Here is a 15,441-nt window from a genome sequence, read left to right as displayed (position 1 = left end):
TGCATTTGGAGTGGATAAGCAATGAAGTCCTGCTGTATAGAACAGGGAACTATATCCGATCACTTGCAATGGAGCACGATAGAAGATATTATGAGAGAAAGAATGTATATATGTATAACTGGGTCACTTTGCTGTACAGTGGAAATTGACAGAACGTTGTAAATCAACTAAAATTAAAAATTAAAAAATTTAGATGTTATTTTATTTTTAAGACACAAATGACATTTTTATTTTCCTTAGCATGTTCTCATTACCTTCATGTACTGGCTCTACACTGCAGATGTAATTAATGATTAAATATTCACAGCTTTCTGAAAACAGCATTGGTACCATCAAATAATTTCAGTTGCTGTCATGGCTCTAACTTGATTTTGTGCAATTTTTGACCTCTTCAAGGTTCACTTTAACCTCGTTTAAAGGGGCTAATGTGAGCAGTGCTATGTCAATTTGTAACAGATATATTACAAATGCAGTTACAAAGTACTCTGCCTGGGTCATAGAAGGTACACAATAACAGATACCATAATTATAATAGTGAAATTGAGTTACAAAGACTATTATAGAACTGGCTAAAAGTTAACATTTATTTATTTATTCTAAATACTTTCTGTGTTGATCTTTAATCATTACAAAGTCCATTTTTCAGATGAGGAAACAGAAATGAAAAATTCCCTAAAGTCCCACAATGCTAATATGACAGTTTCAAACAAAACTGATAGGACTATCCTTATGTTTTTGAGTATTCTGTACATATTAAAAACATTTCCCAGTGAAAGGCATTAGTTTTTTATTTAAAAAAAAGGTTTGTGTCATTGTCTTTCATGTGTATGGTATTTCCTATTTCAGAAGTCTAGAATTATTATATATTAAAAAGCATCATATTGACTCTGTTTTCTAGTTTATGTGTAGGAAAATTATGCCAATACTCAAATTAGATAAATATTTATATTTTCTTTGAGGATTATTTATTTTACTCATTTAAAATTTTTTGACAAGTAATACTTTATTCTCTCCATTTAACATAATTTTTTTATCTTATATTGGTATATAGCTAAATTACAATGTTGTGTTTAGTTTCAGGTGTTCAGCAGAGTGATAACAGATATGTCAATAAATGTACAAATAGATTAACACATATACATACATACATACGTATCCATTCATTTTTAGATTCTTTTCTCATGTAGATTATTAGGGAATATTCAGTAGAATTCCCAGTGCTATACAGTAGGTCCTTGCCGATTATCTATTTTACATGTAGGAGTGTGAATATGTTAATCCCAACCTCCTAATTTATCCCTCCCCCTCCATCTTTCACCTTTGGTAACTATAAATTTGATTTCAAAATCTATGAGTCTATTTCTGTTTTGTGAAAAGTCCATTTATATCATGTTCAAAAATTAGATTTCACATGTAAGTGAGGTTATATGATATTTGTATTTCTCTGATTTACTTCACTCAGTATGAAAATTTCTAGGTCCATCCATGTTGCTACAAATGGCATTATTTCATTTTTATGGCTGAATAATATTCCATTGTATATATGTACCACATCTTCTTATCCATTCCTCTTTCAATGGACATTTAGGTTTCTTCCATGTCTTGGCTATTGTACATAGTGCTCCAATGAACATTGGGGAGCACATATCTTTTTGAATTAGGGTTTTCTTTGAATATATGCCCAGAGGTGGGATTGCTGAATCATATAGTAGTTTTATTTTTAGTTATTTAAGGAACCTCCACACTGTTCTCTACAGTGATTGCACTAACATACATCCCCACCAACAGTGTAGGAGGGTTCCCTTTTCTTCACACCCTCTCTACCATTTGTTTGGTTATTCTTACTGGCATGACATGGTACCTCATTATAGTTTTGATCTGCCTTTCTCTAATAATTAGCAATACTGAATAATTTTTCAAGTGTCTGTGGACCATCCATATTTTCTGGAGAAATGTCTATTTTTAATTTTTTTTGTCTTTTTTTTTGGTATTTTCTTGGGCTGCATCCACAGCATATGGAGTTTTCCAGACTCAGGGTTGAATCAGAACTACAAGTGCCAGCTTATACCACAGCCACAGCAACACAGGATCCAAGCTGCATCTGCGACCTACACCACAGCTCATGGCAATGTGAAATCCTTAACCCTCTGAGAGAGGCCAGGGATTGAACCTGCAACCTCATGGTTACTAGTTAGATTCATTTCTGCTGTGCCACAGTGGGAACTCTGAGTTTGTTTTTTATATTGAGTTGTATGAGCTGTTTGTATTTTTGGAAATTAATTTTGTCAATTGCATCATTTGCAAATATTTTTTCCCATTTTGTAGGTTATCTTTTCATTTTTTTTATGGTTTCCTCTGCTGTGCAAAAGTTTTTAAGTTTAATTAGGTCCCATTTATTTACTTTTGGTTTTATTTTTTATTACTTAAGGAGGTGGATCTGAAAAGGTATTTTGTAGTTTATGTCAAAGAATGTTATACCTGTGTTTTCCTCTAAGAATGTTATAGTATCCAGTTTAAAATTCAGGTCTTTAAATGATTTAGAGTTTATTTTTGTGTATGGTGTTAGAGACTGTTCTAATTTCATTCTTTTACATGTAGCTGTCCAGTTTTCTCAGCACCATTTATTAAAGAGACCGTCTTTTTCCATTGTATATTCTTGCCTCTTTTGTCATAGATTATTTTACCATAGATGCATGGGTTTAGTTCTGGACTTTCTAACTTTTCCCACTGATCTATATTCCTGTTTTTATGATAGTACCATGCTGCTCTAATTACTGTAGCTTTGTAGTGAAGTCTGAATTCATGGAGCTTGATTCCTCCAGCTCTGTTTTTCTTTCTCAGGATTGCTTTGGCTATTTTGTGCTTCCATACAAATTAAAGATTTTTTTTCATTCTAGTTCCGTGAAAAATGTCATTGGTAACTTAACAAGGATTGAATTGTATCTGTAGTTTGAATTGAATTCATCCAATCCAAGACCACATTATATCTTTCCATTTGTTTGTGTCATCTTCAATTTCTTTCATCAGTATCTTATGGTTTTCAGAATATAGGTGTTTCATCTCTTTAGGCATTTTTATTCCTAGGCATTTTATTCTTTTAGGTCCAAGGGCCAATGGGATTGTTTCCTTAATTTCTCTTTCTGATCTGTCTTTGCTAGTGTATAGAAATGCAAGAGATTTTTGTGTATTAATTTTGTATCCTGAAATTTTACTGAATTAATTGATGAGCTGTGTTAGTTTACTGGTAGCATCTTTAGGATTTTCTAGGTATAGTGTCATGGCTTCTGCAAACAGTTACACTTTTACTTCTTATTTTTCAATTTGGATTCCTTTTATTTCTTTTTCTTCTTTCATTGCCATGGCTATGATTTTCAAAACTATGTTGAATAAAAATGGTGAGAGTGGGCAAAGTGCTTGTCTCTGATCTTAGCAGGAATTCTTTCAGCTTTTTACCATTGAGAATGATGTTAGCTGTAGGTTTCTCATATATGGCCTTTATTGTGTTGAGGTAGGTTACCTCTATGCCCATCTTCTGGATAATTTTTATCATAAATAGGTGTTAAATTTTGTCAAGGGTTCTTTCTGCAATATGATTTTGTTCTTCAGTCTGTCTATGTGGTGTTTCACACTGATTTGTGAATTTTGAAAAATTCTTGCATCTCTGGGATAAATCCCATTTGATCATGATGTATGAAACTTAATGTTTTGTTGTAATCGGTTTACTAGTATTTTGTTGAAGATTTTTTGCATCTACGTTCATCAGTGACATTGGCCTATAATTTTACTTTTTGTGGTATTTTTTTGTCTGGTTTTGGTATTATGGTAATAGTGGCCTGACAGGATGAGTTTGGGTGTGTTCCTTACGCTGCAGTTTTTTTGGAAGAGTTTCAGAAGAATAGGTGTTAACTCTTCCCTAAATGTTTGATAGAATTAGACTATGAAGCCGTCTGTTCCTGGACTTTTGTTTGTTGGAAGTTTTCAAATCACAGCTTCATTTCAGCACTTGTGGTTGATCTGTTTATATTTTCTATGTCTTCTTGGTTCAGTCTTGGCTGAACCTTTGTAATATTTTGTCCATTTCTTCTAGGTTGTTCCTTTTATTGGCATATAGTTGCTTGTAGTAGTCTCTTATGATTGTTCATATTTCTTCACCTTTTTCACTTCTATTTTTCTTGATTTGAGGTCTCTTTCCTTTTTTCTTCATGGGTCTGGCTAAAGGTTTATCAATTTTGTTGATTTTTTTGAGAGAAACATATTTTAGTTTCATTGATTGTCTTTATTTTTTTCTTTATCTCAATCTCACTTATTTCTGCTCTCATATTTATCATTTTTTTTCTTCTATTAACTTGGAGTTTTGTTTGTTCTTCTTTTTGTAGTTGCTTTAGGTGTAAGATTAGGTTTTTCACCTGATATTTTCCTTGTTTCCTGAGGTGATATTTTACTGCTGTAATATTCACTCTTACAACAGCTTTTGCTATGTCCCATAGGTTTTGGATTATCATATTTTTTATTTCCTCTTTGATTTCTTCACTGATCAATTAGTAGCATATTGTTTAGCTTCCACATGTTTGTATTTTTTGTGTTTTTTTTCCTGTTTTTGATACCATTTCATAGCATTGTAATCAGAAAAGATGTTTGATATAATTTCAATTTTCTTAAATTTACTGAGGCATTTCCCCAAGATTCAATCTGTCTTGGAGAATGACCCATGTGCACTTTGGAATGATTGGCATTCTGCCTCTTTTAGATGAAAAGTTCTATATATATCAATTAAGTCTAACTGTACTAATATGTCATTTAAGGCCTATATTTCCTTATTGTCTGTCTGTATGATCAGCCCATTGATGTAAGTGGGGTGTTAAATTCCCTCCTTATTAGAGTGTTAATGCTAATTTCTCCTTAAGGCTGTTAGCAGTTGCCTTATATATTGAGATGCTCCTATGTTGGGTGCACATATAGGTACAATTATTATATCTTTTTATTGGATTATCCCCTTGTTCATGATGTAGTGTCCTTCCTTGTCTCTTGTAACTTTTTTTTATTTTAAAGTCTATTTTTTTTCTTTTATGAGTATTGCTTATCCAGCTTTCTTTTTATTTTAATTTTCATGGGCTATCTTCTTTCATCCCTTCACTTTGAGTCTGTGTGCATCCCCAGATCTGAAGAGGGTATCTTGTAGGCAGCATATATACAGGTCTTGTTTTTGTTTCCATTCAGCTAGTGTCTGTCTTTTGGTTGGAGCATTTAATCCATTACATTCAAGGTAATTATCGATACATAGGGTTTATCCTGTATGGGACTCTCTGTGCTTACTTTACTTGATTGTTTCTTTGCCCATATTAGAGAAGTTTTAATTTATAATCTCTTCAAATATATTCTCAGCCCTTTTCTCTCTCTCTCTCTCTTTTTTTTTTTTTTTTTTTTTTGAGGAGGGCACCATGACTGAACACCATCTTCTTCTTCGACCTCTATAATGCGAATATTGGTATGTTTGATGTCCCAGAAGTCTCAGGCTGTCCTCATTTTTTTTTTCATTCCTTTTTCTTTACTCTGTTCTGTGGCAGTGATTGCCACTGCTCTATCTTCCACATCAACAATTCATTATTCTGCCTCAGTTATTCTTCTGTTGATTACTTCTAGCGTATTTTTCATTTCAAATATTGTGTGGTTTACCTTTGTTTTATTGCTCTTTAAATCTTCCACCTCTTTGTTAAACATTTCTCGTAACATAATGTGTTCATCCATTCTTTTTCTGAGATCTTGGCTCATCCTTGCCATCATTATTCTGAATTCTTTTTCAGGCAGATTGCCTATCTCTTCTACATTTAGTCGTTTGGTGGGTTTTTACCTTGTTCCTTTGTCTAAAACTTCTCTTTCATCTCATTTTGTCTGTTTATTTTGATCTATTTTCCACATCTGCAGGGTTTAGTTCTTCTTGCTTCTGTTTTCTACCCTCTAGTGAGTAACTTTGGTCCAGGGGTTTGTGAGGGTTTCTGGTTGAAGGGACTACTGTATTTCTACTGGTCGGTGGATCTTGGACTTGTCCCTCTGGTGATCAGGGCCTTTCCAAGTGGTGACTTTAGAGGTGAATATCAGCTCAGTAAGATTGTAGTAAGCCTGTCTGTGTTTAATATTATTTTGTTGTGAGGGCTATTTTTAGTTTGTTTGCCTGACACTTCTTTCCTCATTCTGTACTGACCATTATCATCTTGGTTAGTATATGTGACAAGAACCTGCCCTGGATATTGAGCAGGGCTTCCTGTTTGCTCTCTGGTTGTCAGAACCTTGTAAGAGATAGGGTCTTCTCCCTGGTCGTTGGGGTAGAAGCCCTCAGGTTTGTTTATGACTTGTGTTTCTAACCTGTGGTTTAAGCTAGGCAGGATTGGAGCACCCCCCCCCCCCAGGAGAGGAGCCCCTGAGTATTTCTCCACTAAAGCTGTTCACCTATGAGCATACTCTTTTGTGTCACCTCTCACCCAAGGTCATATAGTACACCTTTATGCAAGGTCATAAAGTACACTGTTGTTGGCACTACTTTTGACCTTACCTTAACTATGTGTATGTCAGCTATTGGCCCTAATATCTCTTGGGTATGGTTTTCACCTAGCTACTATTGCTGATCCACTGAGATTAGGACCCAGGGCTGCAGTATTTGTGCTTCTAGGCCTGCTATGGGAGCTGTGGGGTCAGATCAGACTCTGGCCTGGTCTGTCTCCCATATTTATGCAAGCACAAAGCCCTTAACTACTAAATCCAGACCTTTTTCAGCTGTGAGAACACTCACCCATTTGGATGTTCCACCAGCACTGACTTTATAAGGTCAACAGTGGAGATTTCAATCCATGGTTCATTCAGCTGGGAGAAGGGGTTTCAGCTCTTCCTCCTTAGTCACAAGGCCGCTGTGGCTCAGCTGTAGTTTCACCTCCACCTCTATGTGTGAGCATCCCATCAGTGGCTGCTCCCAAGGCAGCATGTGTACAGGGTACTGGAATGGCTGGTATCTGCTTTTGAGGCAGCAGGTACACAAGGGGTCAGTCACCAATGATTGCTTTGGAAGTAGCATGTGTGCAGGGACAGTGGTGGCAATTGATGTATGCAGGTAGGTGAGGCAGGCCTGCAGTCCAGGTGCACAATGGCCTGCTCCATGCAAGAGGGGTTGAAGCTATGACAGGGTGTTCAGTTCAGCTAGAAGGGAGCCCTCCCCAGAGCTTTCAGAGACTGGGGCCTGTGTAAGGAATAAGGCTGTAATTGTGGCCCCACCACTTGCATATGACTTAAGTATGGCACTTAGCCTCTGTGGTGGCCCAGGTCACCTCTCTGAATATTCCCAGTTCCAGCACTCTGCCCTCCCACTCTGCCAAGCTGTCTCACATAGCCAACAACTCTCCTATCTCCAGGTCTGCTCTCCAAACCCCATGCTCCAGCACTCAGTCCCTGCCCATATCTGTGGACTTGTGTCTCAGGCTTGGTGCAGGGTGTTTGTATGGACCCTCTGTGTATGTCTCATTCTGTCCTGGATGCCACAGACCAACTCTTGTGCTTTCCTCTAAGCAGCAGAAGTTACTTTCCTGTCCCAGCTTGTCTCTCAACTGGTGAGGGGACTCCCCCAAAGTGTTACAACTCTCCTCTCCTTCTGCTCCCTAGAGGGCAAGTCCCAAGCCACTTCTACCTTTGCTTTTTCTTGTAAGTCCTACCTGGTTACATGGAGATCCCTCTGTCCCTTCCAGTGTTTGAGTTCTTCTGTCAGAGTTCAGTAGATGTCCTGTGCAGACTGCTCCCTTTAGAGATGTATTTCTGATGACAAATTAATCAAAAGAATTAAAAAGACAAATACACCAAATGATTTTTAAAAAATACCTAGTCTTGGTGAATATGTGGTGAATTGTAACATGGATATGAAATTAGTGGGTTATTTTTGAAGATATATGAAAGTACATATACTAATTTTGGCAAGATACATAAGAAGCTTTAAAATGTGTATGTTCTATATTTGAAATTGTGTTTTTTTGTGGATATGATATCTGTGGAATAGTTATAAAAAGTTAAAGCAGGAGTTCTTGTTGTGACTCAGCAGGTTAAGGACCCAACCTTATCTCTGTGAGGATGTGGATTCAACCCCTGGCCTCACTCAGTGGGGTAAGGATTCACTTGTAGCTCCAATTAGACCCCTAGCCTGGGGCCTTCCATATGCTGCAGCAGTAGCTGTTAAATTAAAAAAAATTTTAAAGCAATCTAGGTAATTAGTCAATAAACCATGGTGCATCAGTACAGAAAAATAGAATTCAGTCATTATAAGTGATGTTAGGTAGATAGATAGTAAAATGAATATATTTCAGTAATTTAAAAATCAATTTGCAAAACAATGTTTGCAGTATTGTATCATCCTCATTTTGCACTGTATGTGTGTATGTGTATATTCGTGCTTGTGCATGTATAGATAGAGAAAAATCATTTGGGTACACCTGAGTAATGAAATCACTTTCTCTTTCTTTCTTCCTTTCTTCCTTCCTTCCTTCCTTCCTTCCTTCCTTCCTTTCTTTCTTTCTTTCTTTCTTTCTTTCTTTCTTTCTTTCTTTCTTTCTTTCTTTCTTTCTTTCTTTCTTTTCTTTCTTTTCTTTCTTTCTTTCTTTTTCTCTCTCTCTTTTTATGGCCGCACCTGCATATGGAGGTTCCCAGGCTTGGAGTCGAATTGGAGCCATAGTGCTGGCCTATACCACAGCCACAGCAACACTGGATCCTGGCCACATCTGTAACCTATACCAGAGCTCACAGCAATGCTGAATCCTTAGCCCACTGAGCAAGGCCAGGGATGACACATGCTTCCTCATGGATACTAGTCAGATTTGTTTATGCTGAGCCACGACAGGAACTCCTGAGTATTTTTTTTTTTTTTTGGTTTATTGTATTTTTAAAACTTTTCCCATTGAATATGTCTTATAAGTGTATGAAATTAAAAAAAATAAGTTAGAGAAAAAAGTTAAGGAAAAAATCCGTTTTTGTCTTCAGTGGTATCAATTAATGTACAATTGCCATGACCAAACATGGCCCTGACACTACCTGGAACTAATATAATATTGAAAGTCAAATATATGTCAGTAAAAAAAAGTCTTTTATATATTGAGGTTGTTCCCCTCTGTGCCCACACTCTGAAGTTTTTTTTATGAGGAATGGGTATTGAATTTCGTCAAAAGTTTTTCTGCATCTATTGAGATGATCATATGGTTTTTACTTCTCAGTTTGTTGATGTGGTGTGTCACATTGATGGATTTGTGGATAATGAAGAATCCTAGCATCCCTGAGATAAATCCTACTCAATCATGATGTATGATTTATATGCAGTTTGCTAATATTTTGTTGAGGATTTTTGCATCTATTGTTCATCAGTGATATTGGCCTGTGATTTTTTTTTTTGTGGTATCTTTGGTTTTGGTATCAGAGTAATGGTGGCTTCATTGAATGAGCTTGGGAGTGTTCCTCCCTAGAGGAAAACATAGGCAGAATGCTCTTTGATATAAATCACAGCAACATCTTGTTTGATCCACCTCCTAGAATAAAGACAATAAAGACACAAATAAACCAGTGGGACTTATTAAACTCAAAAACTTCTACACAGCAAAGGAAACCATTAAAAAACTGAAAAGACAACCCGCAAGATGGGAGAAAATTTTTGCAAATGACTCAACCGACAAAGGTTTAATCTCCAAAATATACAAACAACACATATAACTCAACAATAAAAAACCAAACAACTCAATTGAAAAATGGGCAGAAGACCTAAGTAGACATTTTTCCAAAGAAGACATACAGATGGCCAGCATAGATGTGCAAAAAAAAAAAAAAAAAAAAAAAAAGCTCAACATCACTAATTATTAGAAAAATGCAAATTGAAACAACGAGGTATCTCTTCACACCAGTTAGAATGGCCATCATTAACATGTCAGCAAAAACAAATGCTGGAGAGGAACTGGAGAAAAGGGAACCCTCTTATACTGTTGGTGGGAATGTAACTTGGAAATACCTCATAAAACTAAATATAGAACTACCATATGACCTAGCAGTCACACTCCTGGGCATATATCCAGACAAAACTTTCATTGAAAACATACATATGCACCCATATATTCATCACAGCACTACTCACAATATCCAAGACATGGAAACAACATAAATGCCCCTTCACAGATGACTGGATTAGGCCGTTAAAAAGACAAAATAATGACATTTGCAGCAACATGAATGGAACTAGAAATTCTCATACTAAGTGAAGTAAGTCAGAAAGAGAAAGAGAGACACCACATGATATCACTTATATGTAGAGTCTGAAACATGGCACAGATGATCTGTTGACAAAATAGAAAAGATCATGGACCTGGTGGACAGACTTGTGTTTGCCAGGATGAGTCAGAAGGAGTGGGATGGATTGGGAGTCTGGGGTTTGTAGATGCAAACTATTGCATTTGGAGTAGATGGACAATGGGATCCTGCACTGTGGCCCAGGGAACTATATATCTAATCACTTGTGATGGAACATGATGGAGAATAATGTGAGAAAAAGAATATATATATATATATGACTGGGTCAGTTTGCTGTACAGCAGAAATTGACAGAACATTGTAAATCAATTATAATAAAAATATTAAAAAAATAAAATGTATTGCCAGGAATTTGCTGGTGTAGCCCCCCCAAAAAGAAAATTTAAAAAATTTTACCTTGGGAGTTCCCGTCGTGGTGCAGTGGTTAACGAATCCGACTAGGAACCATGAGGTTGCAGGTTTGGTCCCTGCCCTTGCTCAGTGGGTTAACAATCCGGCATTGCCGTGAGCTGTGGTGTAGGTTGCAGATGCAGCTCGGATCCAGCGTTGCTGTGGCTCTGGTGTAGGCTGGGGGCTACAGCTCCGAATTGGACCCCTAGCCTGGGAACCTCCACATGCCATGGGAGTGGCCCAAAGAAGTAGCAAAAAGACAAAAAAAAAATTTACCTCAATTTGTGAAAATCTTATGATGATCTAGGAATTTAGAAGCCTTAGTTAAAATGCTTTTTTTTTTTTTTGGTTTGTGTGTAGGGTCAGTAGAGAAGAAAATCTAGCTTCCCAGACCCTAAAAGCCAAAGATGAAAGAGAAGACATGAACAAGAATATGAACGCACCCAGAAATTTTGAGAGATCATATTCTTCCTCACTCTCGAGTGAACGCTCTAATATTAAATTTAATACTGGGGTGAGCATCATCACTAAGAATATAGTGCTGGTGTATATTTGGATATTTGGATATTTGGAGGGCTTAAAAAGATAACATTTCACTTTAATATTTGAATTCAAAGCAGAGTTTGGTGTTTTTAGCCAGAGAAGACCAGGTAAAAAGTTTTCAGTGAAACTGTCCAATTAATTTTATAATTCAAAAGTGAAATATAATAGTAAAAATTAGATTTTACTTTCACAATTTGTTACTCCTCAGAGTTATTTATCACAGTTTTTGAAAGTGTAAGTTCAGAATTGAAAAAGGGTCCTTCAAAAGTTATCACTACTCACACACGTAAAAGCATTTAAATTTGCGAATTGAAATGCCTTAGTATTTCCTGTTGAACCCTTCCAAAGTCACTATGTCCCTTCACTGGCATGGGGAATTTCACTGGCTTGCCAAGCATTTCTTTCATTTTCTCCTAATTATCAATCAGACAGTTTCCCCTGATAAAGACTAGGGATTCTGAGGTGGCGGATACATTTCTCAGAGTTGTCCATACACATGACTTCCCTGAGGGGCTGATATGCCAGTTGTGAAGCAGACTCAGTATTGTACAACTAGAATACTGAGCTGAATAGAACTGGAATTCCTGCTTCATTTACTATTTGACATTGATCAAATCATTTCACATATCTGTACTTCAACTGCATTTTCTGTGAGACTGTTTTAATGAGTTAACACTAGTAAAATATAAATTGTGGAATGTTTGGCATGAATCAGATATCTAAAAATGTAATTTTCTTCCTCTCCTTGCTTGCACATTTCTGCTGTATCACTCTTCCTTATTTCCTCCTCCTTATAAATGCACAGATTATAAAAGATTTGTAGATGGTCTAGAAAAAATTGATTATTTGTAGATGGTCTAGAAAAAATTGATTATTTCACTAATATATTCTGAATATAACCCATCTTTTAAAAGCCAGAGAAATATGAGAAACAATTCTCTTTCTAAACTTTACACTATTTCTAGCATGTGACAACATCCAAATGCTTTTTGTTTCACTCGGAAAATACTGGTTGATGGATTAGGGATATTTCCATATGGTGAATTATGAAAAATGGGCTGAACATATTTTAAGTAATGTGATCTATATACTCTACTTCAACATTATAGACATATTTTCATGTGAAGTCTGTACAACAGCAGGTTCCATTGTTAATCTGAAAAAAACATGTATACTAAATTCACTATAGATGGGCAAAAAAGTCATGAAAAGTAGAGAAAATCGTATATTTAGGTACATTTAAAAATTAACAGTTGGACACACTTCTTAAATTTAGAAGTTTAAGAAAAAATATTGAGCACATTACAGTTTAAAAATAAATTCATCTTCTGCTTCCTAACTATCCACAACCCTGTAGAAAACATGGATTAAAATTTAGAAAGAGGAGACTTGTTACATATGTACATTTTGTGTGTTTCTTAAATGTTTCGTTTATAAAATAGAGTACTGAAAGATCATGACTTAATCTTAGCTGAGAAGAATAAATGTAATGTTGTTCTGGTCAGAGATGCTATGGCTGTGTTACCGATGCTTTGAGCTTTTCAGCATAATTAGATGAGAAGCCAAATTTTAATCCTTCCATTTAACACATTGTACAAATAGGAGGTCTTGCTTGTCACCTAGACTGCAAACTATGGCTCCGTTCTGTTCAAGGATATATATATGTGAAATTGTGTACATCTTCTACCATAAGATTCAAAGCATTAACGTTAATGAATTTCATTAAATTTTATAATCATTGTAATGTCTTTCTCTCCTCTTGTCAGTGGACTCTTCACTGTCAGCAGTTCTCTGCCATGTTCATAAAGAGAGCAATGTTCTATTGGCGCAACTGGAAAATAATGTTGCTGCAAATACTAGGACTTCTGGGTATTGTTTATTTGTTGATGAAAGGTGTGCAGATTATAATAAAAGGTGCAGAACCTGGCAGAGAAATGGATTTGGACCAATATGGTCAGACAATTGTGCCCTTCTCAACTTCTGGAAATAATGATTTTACTCAGAATTTAACAAAAAATCTTGAGATCTTGCTAAGGGCTAAGAAACAAAAACTTCATAAAGTAAAAGGTAAGTCTCTCTTTTTTTATTTTTTAAATGATTTTTATTTTTTCCATCATAGTTGGATGGAACATTATAGTGTTCTGTCAGTTTCCTACTGTACAGCAAAGTGACACCCAGTCACACATACATATATACATTCTTTTTCTCAAGAAATAACTGCTAGTAGATAGTCTTGCTTCTGTCATTTTCTTTTCTTTTTTTCTTTTTTTTTTTCTTTTTTTTTTCTTTTTTTGTCTTTTTGTCTTTTTCCTTTTCTAGGGCCGCTCCCGCAGCATGTGGAGGTTCCCAGGCTAGGGGTCTAATCAGAGCTGCAGCTGCCAGCTTGTGCCAGAGCCACAGCAATGCCGGATCCGAGCTGCATCTGTGACCACAGCTCATGGCAACACCGGATCCTTAACCCACTGAGCAAGGGCAGGGATCGAACCTGCAACCTCATGGTTCCTAGTCCTTCTGTCATTTTCAAATAAAGGTCTTAAGTGGAGTATCTAACTACTTGCTCTTTTTTTCCTTGATAGTCAACCTCGTAAAGGCAGCTAGAGCAGAGACAAGAATCATTCTTCAAGATTACTGGCCACAAAAGTTAATTATTAATGGAGATATCTTGAATATGCTACTTTGAGTACACGCCATTTGCTACACCTTATAGAGAATGGATGGGAGTACCAAAATGTTTTCTTTTATGAAATTTAGCAGAGAATTTTACAGAAAGCTATGTTTACAGTGTGGTATGATGGTCCTAAATCTCGAAACACTTCCCACAAGACATGGTTCAACTTGGCACTATCTAAAAACATATTAACAGTTTAGGATGAAGCCTTTATGAGCAGATTACTCAGAACTTATTTATTTGCAAGGTGGTAGTAATAACTGATTACATGTAATGAACACACACTTTTGGCAATAACTTTTCTAAATACTTGAATGGTCTCAATTTCTGTAACAACCAAATTTACTAAAGTTGGGGAAACTGAGGTTTGGAGATGTTAAGTTAGTTGTCCCAATTCATGCACCTAGAACAGAGATTATATTTTAAGATTGCTTGATGGGAGTTTGCAATATTAACTCACAGTACACTTAATCACCCCTGGTTATTAGTGTAATAAGTCTGTCTTATTACAAGACCGATCATTTCCTTCTAGGTACTTGGTTTGTATTTCCTTCAGCTACTGTCTGTTCAACAGTGTTATTTTCGGTTAGCACATAACCTGTGTAGTTTGTCAAGTTTATCCTTTAGGTTCCAGTGTAAGAGCTGAAAATGTACTTGGAGATATTGGTCAATTATTTCTACCATTATCCTGATCTTATGTTGAAATGCATAATAAGCTTGGTGGCATAAAAGTTATTTGTACATCATACATTTCTTCTCCTCCTTCACTAAGGATCACTAGATTAACACTGAATAATAAAAAAAAATCACACAATTTTTAGAAGAGGGAAGAGAGGAGAGAAATGAATTTCCCAATTTTAAATGTGTTCCTTTTCACTACATTATGTTATTTATATAAAAATGGACTATATTTCACAGATATATTAATAATAAGATATTCAAATTAAATCCTCCTTTTTGTAAATTCTTTTAGCACCTTGGATTTATCTCTCTCTCTCTCTCTTTTTTTTTTTTTTTGGCTTTTGTCTTTGCTTAGGACCTCACCTATGGCATATGGAGGTTCCCAGGCTAGAGGTCGAATCAGAGCTGTATCTGCTGGCCTACACTGCAGCCACAGCAATGCGCAGGATTTCATCTGCATCTGCAATCTACACCACAGCTCATGGCAAGGCCCACCCATCCTTAACCCACTGAGCAAGACCAGAGATTGAACCCATGTCTTCATAGATACTAGTTGGGTTCGTTAACCACTGAGCCATGATGGGAACTCCTGGATTTGTCTTAATTAAAAATTCAAATAGCTCTTTGAGAAAGACGGTGGACTAAGTAAGAAGCTTCAAACCTTGTTCTTCCCCTATAGAAATAGCTAGTAAAAAAACCAATAGACTAGCAAAAATAGCTTCACATAGAAACTGACTAAGGGTCTGAACAGTCAAATGAAAGCTTAGTCAAGAAAAAGCCACACTCAAACCAGTAGGAAATTTTATGGTGTTTTTCTTGTTTTTACCCCATCACCTTCTCTGGGG

At 36.1% G+C, this 15,441-nt stretch overlaps 1 protein-coding gene across 3 annotated transcripts in view; it reads left to right on the top strand.

The window, feature by feature from the left end:
- The window catches only part of ABCA14 (ATP binding cassette subfamily A member 14), a 203,442-nt gene that overhangs the window by 123,645 nt on the left and 64,356 nt on the right, over positions 1–15,441 (top strand). For all 3 annotated transcript variants that reach the window (XM_085017381.1, XM_085017382.1, XM_085017380.1), the window contains 2 exons: positions 11,065–11,218; positions 13,014–13,314. In XM_085017381.1, the coding sequence (XP_084873507.1) occupies positions 11,065–11,218; positions 13,014–13,314 (455 nt within the window). The remainder of the gene's footprint in view (positions 1–11,064; positions 11,219–13,013; positions 13,315–15,441) is intronic.

This window comes from Sus scrofa, chromosome 3 (assembly GCF_054392235.1).
Source record: "Sus scrofa isolate SSC_HxYL_T2T_F1_AM1 chromosome 3, Sscrofa_HxYL_maternal_Yorkshire_Landrace_v2.0, whole genome shotgun sequence".
NCBI lineage: Eukaryota > Metazoa > Chordata > Mammalia > Artiodactyla > Suidae > Sus > Sus scrofa.
The sequence above is the reverse complement of the archived record's forward strand: the minus strand, read 5'-3'. Positions and strand labels throughout refer to the sequence as shown.